The following is a 12322-nucleotide window of genomic DNA, read 5'->3' as shown; positions in this document are numbered from 1 at the left end:
TCCTGGATCTGTCCTCCTGAGCACTTGTAGAAGTCCCAGCACACAGGGGCTGCACCACTGGGCCCTTCCAGGCAGAGAAAGCTTAATGGTGCTTGCCAAAGTCGAACTGGTCTGGTTCACTGTATTAGAAGAATGACATATGGCATTAGGAAGCAGTGTTTGCCCCTCCTCCCCACAAGCAACTGTATGTTCTACAACTGCCTTAACAAAAGTAGTCTTAACGTTTGTTTATACAAAAATAAAGGTATATAAAAAGCTGACTTGCAGTGAATGAGTTTCCTTTTGCTCGGCAACAACAAACTAGTAACAGTTTACCTTTCACCTTTATCCTGACTCCTAAAAGCCTCTGCAGTTCCTGTTTGTGTATGAAGGCACCTGAAACAAGGCAAATGAGGACGCAAATCGCTGGGATACTTGTGATGTACCACAACATGAAGCACACAGCAGCCTGGGGCGCTCTCTTACCTCAGGTACTTTCACAGTCAGTTGCTGAGGCTGACAATGTACTTCCCCTCCTATCATAACTGAAAAGAGAAAACTAAAGAGAAGGGAAAGTCTTTGTTTAAATTCAGCATCATATTTTTTTTCCGAGCCTATATACACTGCACTGGTGACCTGCACAGGGAGGCTTGTGCTTTTCTATATTTAACTGTCAGATTTTGAGATACCTTCTCAACAGCTCACCCAGCTGCTAAAAGATAACCCACAAAAAAAGATAAAACCACAGATTTGGGGATTAAGAAGAAAAACAGGACTTTAGAATAAAGCCAAACATTCAAAAGTTTTTAAAAGTTCGTAACAGTAAGTTCTTGTTTTTGCCCAACAGAACACAAGAATAATTTTACCTGATTCTCCTCGTGGCCACAGAAATGCCATACAGCCCATTCCCTGTCTGCAGTACTCACATTCAAGAGGAAAGTTAATTTCAGACCATGACTCTACCCCTTATACGGTAGGTAGCGTCAGGAACTGCACATCACTTTACTTCCTCAGGAGAGGATAAAGCAGAAGAACTCAAGTCTGTTACCACTTGTTACAAGTCTTGAACTTGACCAAACATTGACTACTGCAATGTAAGAGCAGCTTATTCCAGTTAGGTTAGCTTAGCGATCTTAAACAATGTTGGAAAAAATAGGTTAAAATGTGACACAGCACCACAGATTCACTTCCAGAAGAAAACCCCTTCACCAACAACTCCTAAAATAAACCATTTATTGAGAAAAAACTTCTTTTAAAATTTCATTAATCAGCCTTGTGCATAACAAATCTGAAGCTTGCCAAAAACAAATAAACAAAAAACCCAGTAAAAGTTCACAGTCAGTGCACTCAACAAACAGATTAAAAAACAAGGTCCATAACGCCTGATAACACTACAGCATTTTTCTGAACCTAGAGAGTTCAAAAATACTACATATTAACATTACAGTTCTCAATCAAATGAGAAACGGGAGAAAGAACAAAAAGGGTATGGTCCATATACAGTAGTAATGGCACTTTCACTGAAACATGCAGCTTCTTCCAACTTGCAGACACCGTCACATGAGCAACATGTGCCAAGTACAACACACAGGAGCAGCAGAGAAAGTGACGCTCGTCACTTGTGCAGTCTTCAACTTTTATACTGTTTCTCAGCACAGTCTTTATGTAAATATTACATACAGTAGTGATTAGAAGGTATCTTGTCAGAATAAAAAAGGCCAGAGATTGAATTACTTCATTCTTCATCTGTGCAAACCTGTGAAGGGGACAGAAGGCAATGAATTCAGGTTGTGTTCCTGTTGCAGCAAGAAGATGATACAGATGATTATTAATTTCTTTAGCAACTTCATTAAATATCTTTGAAGCTTTCTTCTTTCTGCCTTGTTAGATCATGAATTACAACCATTTATATGGTAACACTGGTGTTCCCACTGTCACCATGCAACTCCTGCATGCCAAAAGCAGCGTTCTGCGATGGATGGGATCTGGCTACAGTTGCACTGACGGGGGGGTGGGAATGACGATCCCAAACACAGTTATTGAACCAGAATACCAAAGTGAATAACTTTTTGCTGGAAAATGGGACAGAATTCAGTAACCTACTGTGCTCCTACTTCTTCAAAAAAAGAAGAAGTTACTAATACACCTAAACTTCTAGCTGTGAATATTTGCCTGTTCTTAAGCAAGGAATTAAACCAAAGTTCATGCACAAACAGCAGATTGTTATGCCAACTGCCAGATAATCATTCAATATGAGCTTAACTTTAAATATAACCTTATAAGAAAAGCATACCCTTGCACTGAAGGATGGCAGAGTTCTCAAGCATGTGCTTGCTTCACTTTTTATGGAAGGGAACACTTATCTCTGTATTACAGAAGCCCATGCATACAGACTTCTTAAGTTTTGGGCACATAGCCGGTCAGATGCAATTACCTACCACTGAGTTGAAGTCTGACAAGTCTCTTTCATGTAAAGATAATGCACCTCAAAAGAGCAGTAGTTTATTGTGTGGTGCACACCAGCTTCTTTTAGGCAAATGTTTGCTAGCAACATGCAACATCACACGTGCTTCTGAAGAGTTGCCAAACCCTGCATCAACTTGGTATCAGCCTCCCACTGTGACACAAAGCCCTGCGGCACAGCTGCAAATGATGAAGCCAGCTAAAATCTGTTTCTGATTCCCAGCGATAGTCTTTGAAGCCGAAGCCAAAGCCATGAGACAAACCTTGACAAAAGGATGATCGAGGAGCTGGCTGGCCGTCCACCTCATCTTTGGGTCACTTTCCAGGCAGTGGCAAAGGAAGTCTTTTCCTTCTGGGCTCACTTTGTCAGGAATAGGAGGCTTATGACCCATCCCCACTTTATACATGATCTGGAAGTTGTGCTCGTACTCGTGCCAAGGCCTCTGCAACAGGTAACAGCGTTGGTAAGTGCAAGGCTTAGTGAGTAACTTGCTATTCAACAGAGCATGTATTTTTGTACCCCAGGAAATTAAAAACCACCCCAGTACTTGCAGCCTGAAGTGTGAAAAAGTGCTGGGAGTGGGACCAGAATTCCAGAGAAATGGCTAAGATCAGTTTGCACCCCTACCTTGCCGGTGACCATCTCGATAACAACACAGCCCAGGCTCCAGATGTCTGCTGCACGTCCGTGCCCTTCTCCTTTAGCTCTGGTAATTACTTCTGGAGCCATGTACGCTGGGAAACACCACATACGATGTCATCAGTTCACACGGCACAAGGAGCAGTATACATTAGGTGATTAACTGGGCACACTAAATGCTTTTTAATCTACCTGTAACAAGTTAGCACCCAGCATTTCTCGCTAAGTTTTGTCATTTGCTGACTTCTTGTTCTTTGGTACATTTGCATCACAACTGTCTGTCAGTTCGAAAAGTGACAGTGAAAGTGCTGGTACAGTATATACTTTCAGTTATTTTCATTTTTTAAAAATAGATTACGCAGCTCTTCACTAAAAACAGTACTGCTTCAGTGAGGCTGCAGAGAAAAATACAACCCCAGAGAACACAAACACAAGCATCTTTATAGTTACCAGACAAATACAATTTTATCTTTCAGTTGCATCTTCACTGATTGCTTTAGCTTCTGGATGTAAAGCGCATCTCGACAGCTAAGGTAAAACACAAGTTTCCCTGAAACACACCATGTTACTCCAGCTCAGACTTTTGGCAGGGTTATCTTCTCTTATGGTACCTAGACAAGTATCTGCCTAGCACACACTTTTCTTACCTGCAGTCCCCAAAGTACTGTTCACTTCTCCAGGCATTGTCTGGGTGTTGTTCTTCAGCTTCACTGAGCAGCCAAAGTCTCCCAGTTTAATCAGTCCAGATGAGGTAAGAAAGATGTTGGCTCCTAGGAAACACAACAAAAAACAGTAACACTTGTTAAACTAGTGCTGAATTGAGGAATGAGGGCTTCCCAATATACTCCTGAAAGTTACACAGTTGATAATAGCAGAATTATCACTTAGATTTTTACCTGTGAATTAAAGCTGAAATACGACAGCATTGGAGATGTCCCCCAGTGGGTACATTCCTATTAGCCAATGGGATTTTTGGTGGGTTTGTGTTAACACTAAGTGCACTAGAAGCTGACAACGAGAAGCGTTCAAAACACAAAGCAGTACGGCAGGCAAACTCATCAGCTTTCCATATGCTCGTTATGAGAAAATACTCCTCCAGGAGTTTATGAATTCCAGTGCTTATCCTTGTGAGCTGGGAAAAACACTGGGAAAAACACCCGTCATGAAGGATCTTCCTGGCAGAGGCCGCTGCTGTGCACCTCTCGCTATCCATCTTCTCACTTCTGCTGAGTCAAGACAGATGGTATCATACAGCTGTGCTGTCACGGCTGACTTGCAAAAATGGAGCTAACAGCATCTTATTACATGTATTACCAAATACCCACGCTGATGGTGCTCTACTTCACAAAGAATTTCTGGAGGAGGGCTACTGTTACAATAGCTGGCTTAAACTGTCAGCTTACACTAGAAAAGATTTCCCCAGCACAGATAAAAATCTCCAAGGGGAATGTGCAGTTGGCTTCGAATCCCTTGCTCTACACAAGACTGCAAAGGAAGGCAAGTGGTTTCGCTAACCACTGATTTTCTTCTGTTCAACATCCTGCCAAAACACACGTTGAGAGCCAACAGAAAACAGGCAGAGCAGAAGGAGCCCACTATACAGGATTCTGCAAGTGTCACAATGAAACCACAAACAGGCTGCAAGAGTCATCTGGCAGAAATACAGCTTGAGCCGTGATCCCTCGGCAGGAAAGATCAATGGTTTGCACAGAACAAAACTGTATGTCTACATTAGGAGTAGTCAAATGTGGGGGACGTTGTTACACACAGACTTTTCCCCTGTCACATGGAAGATTCTTTCAAAAATGGCTCATCTGAATACAACTTTCAAAAGTTCCTCACTTTTGTTCCACCTTTAACAGAGACCAGTGCAGAAATTCTTGGCTGCTCCTCCTGTGTGGTATGTTCTCTTAGTTAATTACTTTTTCAGTTTGGTTGGTTGGGCATTGCCAAGATATTCATAGAAAATAGAAAGAATCCTCAAAAAGCTCAAGTCAAAAAAAGGCAGTGCAGGTCAATGATGCCTGAACCCTGCCCATTTCTCAAAGGGCTTCTCTTAGCTACCATGAGAATGCTTGATAACTAAAGCAAGATTTATTTAGTCCAAGAAGTGGTGCATAGAACTGCACTATAAAAGAGGGAGAGAAATCATTAACAGAAATAAATCCCAACCTGTAATTACTGCAAGCCTTTTACAAGTTCTGAGAGAAGAATTAACTTTCAGTGAATACAACTCATCTGCACATCGTGTCCACAAGTTTTCTGCTTCTGGCATTCAGGTGCCTGCTCATGCTCAAGATGAGATTTTTTTGGCTGGGTCCCACAGTTTGCCATCAGAGGGACACACATGTCCAGAGTCACCCTGCAATCGCAGGCATGTCTAATTGAGCTGGGTAGACCAACCCTCAGCTCCTTGATCCAGAAACACACCAAAGCAGCACAGGGAGGCAGCTCGATGGGACACTAAGGATGGGCAATGCATTAGAAGAGTAACAGCTACTCTATCAGCAAGTTTTTCCTTTGAACTACTGCCCACAGCTTTGCTTTTCTGATGATTTTCAAGCAATTACTTGTCATAGAGGAAGCAGGTGCACTTAGCATGCACAAAGAGCTTAGGAAAAATGGCCATCACTAGTGAACACTTTAACAAGGATGTTTTGGAAACTCTCTGTTCCTGTTCTTCAAGAAAGCAAAATGCAGATTTCACAGAAGGCTACAGAGTGGTTTCTGAGTAGTGTGGTGGGTGGAAACTGGCAGAGCTGCAGTGCAACTATCTCTCTTCTGACTGAATTTAAAGCTATTGAGATAGTTTAGTTTAATAAAGTTCAGAACCTGCTTACAAGGCCTTTCAAACAAAAATTTGTCCCTTAAAAAAAAACCAAAGTAGTGACAATTTAGCATAGATGTTACTGTGAGAATCTCTGTTTCAGACAACACCAAGCTCTACAAGGAGTCTTTAAAAAGGGGCATCTTGTTAGATGAAACCTGCACAGAACCCAGCAGGATGCGAGTAAGAGAGCAGGAGACACAAGGGCAGTGCTTCGAGGATGACTGATCCTTTTTACCTTTGACAGTTCACGTGACTGGGAATGTAACAAAATTCCTACCGTATCTGCATGGTTAATAAGCAAAATAACACCACAGACCATGGATAAAACAGCAAAAAGGCACAACACACCCATCTGTTCCTTCTCTCCTCACACACACACACTACCAAAAGTATCGTCATTGGATGTACTTGGCAGAGGCAAGTTCTGCACAGCCCTGCTGCCATTTATACCACGAGACCTCCTGGGCAGACTGCAAACAAAGAGCAAATGTCAAAAGCCGTACCCTTGCTAGAGAAAACCCAGCAAAAAAACCAGCAGAGGGGCATCAGAACAGTCAAAGAGCTGGTGAACACAATGGACAAGGAGAGGCAGAGGTCGGTTTGTTTAGCCTGAAGAAGGGATGATGGGGGGAGTGTGTGTGGGGGATTTATTTCTGTTTTCAGCTGTGTAATAGGAGGATACCAAGAAGATGGAAACAGACTTCTTCCTCAAAGGCACACTGTGACAGGATATGGGACGATGGACACAAACAGCAACCTCTGCAAATTCCAGGAGGTATCATGAAAAAGTTTTTCACAATGGGAATAAGTCAGTCATTGGGATGGGGCCCAGAGAAAAGGGAATCTCCATCCCTGGAGATACGAGTATCTGAGCAATCTGGTCTAATTTGACACTGGATCTGATACTGAGGTTGGACCTGTTCTGAACAGAGGGCTCAACCAGAGATGTCCACAGGATCCCTTCAGCATTAAATACTCCATCATTCTCAACCACTGAGCAGAGGAGCTTCCCTGCAAAAAGTGAAGCAAATAAAACTGAGGAATCTGGGCTTAGCCACAATGGTTAAAACCCAATACCCAGAACCAGATTAAAAAAACATCCCAAAAGGACTTAATCACCTGCTATGTACTAGCACCAACTACTTTACACATTGATGCAGACCAATAAAAGCCAGTGCAGCCAACAACCAGCCAACACTACCCTCAGTTTGCTCTCACAACCACAGGTTGAAAAATGATTCAAGGCAGCTGCATCTTGCTTCATCCTTTATGCTCACAGAACTGGGTGCCATAATAGCATCTGAAAGACAACGGTGGCACAAGTGGACACTAATAACTAAAAGACTCAATTTTTCAGCTCAAGGTGCTTGCAGACACCAACTGGTGAAACAGGTAAAAACAATTACGCTAAGAATTGGTTATGTGCTGCTGAGAGAAACAGATCCACAGAGATGTTTAGCAAACTGGCCATGAGAGATCTAGTGGGATCTGACAGCAAGATTTCCACAAGTACGCAGTTTTAACAGCCTGAATGATGTATTATCATTCTTCCCTATCAGAAAAATAAGAGTAACTGACTACATAAGAGCTAAAAGTAAAACCAGTTTTCTTTACTGCTGTTAGCCTGAAAACTTGGGGATGCAATGTTAGCGTAAAAGGAGACAGTGAGACACTTCCAATGTAGTATAAGGCATCCTTTTAAAAACACCCTCTGTGGTCTGTCTTCATACTCTGTGTTAAGTTTCAGGAAGGTCTACACATGGCTATGTCTGTGGTGATGCTATGTTCATAGCTGCTGTTATTCTCAAGGAACACCCCAACGTTTGGTATGAGGAACCTGTTGCAACAGAAATGCCCTCGTATAACGTAGCATTACAGTTCTGCTGAACAGGTCTTCTCACCTCACTGCATTTCCCGGATGAGAGGAAGGCCTATTTGGAAACATCCAGAAACCAGCAAATGACAGAGCAGCACGAAAAGAAATCCCTGTGAACCAGCCTTGGATTATGATCACAACGAGCTTCCAGGAGAACGCAACCCAGTTAAGCAGAACCTGGATATGGAACGATCAAGGAAAGGGCAAGGAGGACACTGTGAAAGGCACGGAGGGAAGTCCACAACTGGAGAGAAACCTTTGGTCAGGAAGGAGAACCAGAAAAGGCAAGATTGCTGGGGAATGGGAGTGAGGGAAAGTGTTTTCTAGGAAAAAAAAAAGCCAAAACTAACTCAAGAGTGGCCTACCTGGGTGGGAGGCCTCTGGATCGTAGATAGTTCTTTTCCCAAATGAGAAGCACGAGGCCAAAGGACCAAGAGCAACTGGGAACCTCCTACACTGCTGCGGTGATTCAAAACCCTGTGAGCAAGAGGGACATAGAAACCCAGCATCGTTGGGTTGCACTGCCTTGTCACAAAATGTGTGCATTGCTTCCCCTGCCTTCTGCTACGTTTCTGCCACAGGTGAGTAAAATATGCCAGACTAACAAAAACAAGATAACTGGGCATGGAGGATGTTCTTGGAAGGTGTAGAAAAGAAAAATGAATGTGAAATGTGGACTTGACACTGGGTGCCTTAAGCAAATGCCAAAAACAACCCCCCTTCAGCTATTATAGTTCTAGACTGCTCATTTTGTACGCAAATGCTGAGAGCCAGGCATGAGTAGATAAATGTATGGCAAAAACCCCCAGTAGGTAAGTAATTTTACCAATCCCTTTATCTTCTTTTAACAAGGCTTTTATTACTACGTTTTGTCTGAAATCCTAAAACTCTTCTGAGAGACGGGAATCACAAGGAGAAGCTGCAATGACCAACTCTAGCACTGTACACTGCTCGTCAGCTCCCAGAAAACACCACCGTTCCTTGCACAGATGAGAAGGAAAACAGCATTACATAACCCAGTACGCTAGTGCTAAAAATACAAGGACCACATTTTGAGTTTGGATGAATCCCCAACCACCTCTACAGAAACTGTATAAATCATGGGCAGAATTTATGAGTTTGCAATGCCAACTGCGAACATTTTTTATGTTCTGCACTTAACAAGGAGCATGTAACTAGCCAGTAACTTGAAAAATCAGAAAATGAGTGGAAGACTTTATACACTTAATGGCTTTATAGATAATGTGCACTAAATCTACAAATATGTCCCACATCCCTCCCCCCAGCCCTCATCTACAACACTGAAACAACAACATTGCCTTTTTGGTTAACATTACCTTTAATGTCTCGATGAACAATACCATGCTCGTGCAGTACATTGATAGCAGTCGTGATCTGCTTTGAGTAGAGCCTAATGACGTGCTCTTGAAGGCCCAGTTTTGATACCTCCTCCAGAGTGCCCTCATCACAGTACTCCATGAAGATGTACATTTCTTCCTGTTGCGGGAACCAAACCAGATTTGATTGGTTTCAATTTTTTTCATGCATTTTTTTTAAACACTGAATTAGGATCAAGTTTTCCCTCAGTCCTTCCTTGTTTATGAAAAGAGTAATGGAAGTACCATGTAATGTTTTAATGGAAGTACCTCTTACCATGGAATATCTTATAAATCATCTCCTCAGAACTCCATTCTCTTGGGCATTCTTCAACCCAATACATTCTAGCACAGCTATGGAAAATCTGCTACATCTGTATCTGCACCATTTGTATGTAACTGATACTTTTTGTGGTATAAAATACGCTACTTTGGCATCAATCAAAAAGCACTTTGGAAATCTTGTAAGTATGTTACACAGAAATACAAAAAGATCCTTCGCATATTTAGAAAAAACGTAAAATGACGTTTTGGGCTTTTTTTTGTCTCTATCTCCCAGTTTCTGCAATATCATGTGTTTATTGCTTGGGGAGGGCAAGGTCTTTATTGTTCTCTGTGGCTTGAACAAGCATGCCAGCCCTAGCTCACTTTAAGGAAAAGTTAGGGTCCTGTTCCCCTTCTCCGTGTCCAAGCCCAGACAATTTCAGCCAGACTTAATTCAGACAAAAACATGGCAAAGACACTAAGTTCCTAGAACTAGTCTGAGAAACCAATGACCCAGTGGTGAGATACCCAAAGTTGTGTCCCAAGGCAGAGAAATGCAGACAGAAAGCAGCCTTTGTCTCATTCTAAACCAGCAATGGGCCAGCAAATGAACCCATTCATACTGGGAAAATCAGTCAAAACCACCGCTTGCCAACCAGAGACCAGGCGTCCTGGTCCCTGCAGGGGGGAGGTGGGAAGCAGAGAGTAATAAAACGTAGGGTATGGCAGCAGGGAACTCTGGAAACCAACTCCATAGGAAAACCAGGCTTCATTGGTTCTGCTGCTCAAGCAAGAAAACTCATTTTTCTTTCTGAAGATATGTTTCCTTAAGATACCTCCCTGGCATCAAAATTTAAATGCCAGCACAAAATTTTCTAGGAATCAGCAACATGTTGGTACAACCTTTGCTGATAATAGTGAAGGGTTTTAGGCTGTCTAGTCTTTATCTACATGCCAAAGTTACCAATAGATATGATATAGCTTGCTTTTAGAGCAGTTAAACAGAGTAGCAGGACAGAATAGCTCCAGTGTTACTCGTTCTATTCACCTACTATGAACCTTCTCTGTTTATGTACTAGTTCAAAAAAATATCTCCAAACCACGTTTCAGAGACCTCAACATTCAGAGGAAAGAAGACACACTGCAATTCCCAGAGATACCCGAACAATTAAGCTAAACTAGAATGTTCTCAAGTAAAACCTCCAATGATCCAAAGCTTCCTAAAAATTTTCTCTCTGCCTTATAAAAAAGCCCCAGTAATTTATGTTTTCTTACCCTATGGAGCTCCACACCAAAATAACGAACAAGGTTAGGGTGTTTGATGCCTTCAAAAATCTTCAGTTCATCAGCTGTTTCTTTGATGGTTTTGTGATCATTAGGTTGAAATCTTATCTGCGAGAAAGATTTTTCATTATTTTGCCACTATTTCAAATTACTAAGGAACAAAAAAGAAAACCAAACCAAGCAAATCAAAAAACAAGACAACCTAAATGCAAACCAAGCAAATAGCTAGCAAAAAATTAATCAAAAAAGAATACACAACTGTTTTTTGAAAATTACGTAAGAATAGAATGATTTACAAACTTTGTAAGAGCAAAATGCTGCAACTTAAATGTATAAACACGTGTGCACATATGTGTCTTCTGAGTTTGCCTTCTAGCCCAAACTTGGTAGACAGACACAGCACAAGAGAATCTGAAGGTAAGATCAGTGAAAGTTGTCATTCACGAAAGAGCAGTTGACAGGTACTTCATCAACAGAGGCCCTAAGGGATTTCTTTGAGGGGTATTTCCAATTAAGAATGAGGCAGCTGCAAGGAAAAGGTTTGGCACAGAACAAATACAATCATAAAGGTTTTGATGAAAGAAACAGGTTTATGTCAGCTCTCCTACCATATCCCATGATGGGTTTTTTAACAGAAGAAAAAATTATCAAGTCCTCTAAAAAACTGATTTAAAGCTACTGTTCACAGAAAGATAAGCAAAATCCAGAGCACATTATGGAAGATGCTACTTGTACCATATTGTTAGAAAGCAGAAACTTCACTAATTAAGCACAGGACAGCTGCTAGAGAAATAAATGCACGTATTTTACCTTTGGTTGCTAAGGTGTTATGATTGTTTTGGTATGTAAAACACTTCCAGGATACAGTTTGTACTCAGACAGTGTTAAAATTAAATACATGGAGATTACAAAAAGGTGACAAATGATATTCAAGTATTTTATGTATTTCCTAACACTTCAAAGTTGCAATGCTATGTATCATGGGGGCAGGGGTTTAAAAATAAAGAAAGAAATCCTCTCCCAGGGTGCTCTTAAGGCAAACCAAAAAATCTTTCCATTTGGAAGTTGCAAACAGTTTACATTTAAGCCCACAGTGGGTAGGCAGGGAATTTTTTTGGTGAAATAATTCTGGAAGTTAAAAATACAGTACAGGAAGAGGCAGCATGCTGTATATTTAGCCCACTAGCGAAGTGTCTGTCAAACAAGGTCCAATTAACTTATTTGAACTTCTGCTAACAAACATACATGGCAATCTAAAAACCACCTGCATCTAGAAAGCAACTCAGGATTCCAGAGAGTGCCATTGGTGGGGGAAAAAAATGTTACTTCATCGGGATGAAAGAACCCACAGCAACAAAATTTCAAGTGTTGGTATTGGTCATTCAGTGAATTAATTTGGTACAAGAAGTTTAGCGCAAGCCCAGTCTTGCTTTTCCACACCTTGGGCTCACATACGAATTGTGTGTGCGGAAGAACTTGCTCATAAAATGTAACAGCATTAAAGGGCTGGTGTGGTAACTGTTGGGACAGTTGATGCTCACAGTTGTCTGAAGATGCAGAAATGCAATGAAACTAAACAATACAAATATTTTAAAAAACAAGGTGCTGTA

General features: G+C 41.5%; 1 protein-coding gene across 1 annotated transcript in view; it reads right to left on the bottom strand.

Annotated features, from left to right (window-relative positions):
• Positions 1-1195: 1195 nt before the first annotated feature.
• Positions 1196-12322, bottom strand: part of MAP3K4 (mitogen-activated protein kinase kinase kinase 4) — a 63817-nt gene continuing 52690 nt past the window's right edge. Inside the window, 6 exon segments of the mRNA XM_010184690.1 lie at positions 1196-1735; positions 2706-2885; positions 3071-3177; positions 3730-3852; positions 9126-9285; positions 10704-10820. Of these exon segments, the coding sequence (XP_010182992.1) occupies positions 1715-1735; positions 2706-2885; positions 3071-3177; positions 3730-3852; positions 9126-9285; positions 10704-10820 (708 nt within the window). The 3' untranslated portion in view covers positions 1196-1714.

Source organism: Mesitornis unicolor, unplaced genomic scaffold (genome assembly GCF_000695765.1).
Source record: "Mesitornis unicolor isolate BGI_N332 unplaced genomic scaffold, ASM69576v1 scaffold15375, whole genome shotgun sequence".
NCBI classification, from domain to species: domain Eukaryota; kingdom Metazoa; phylum Chordata; class Aves; order Mesitornithiformes; family Mesitornithidae; genus Mesitornis; species Mesitornis unicolor.
Note: the sequence above shows the minus strand (reverse complement) of the source record. Positions and strands in the feature narration are given on the sequence as shown.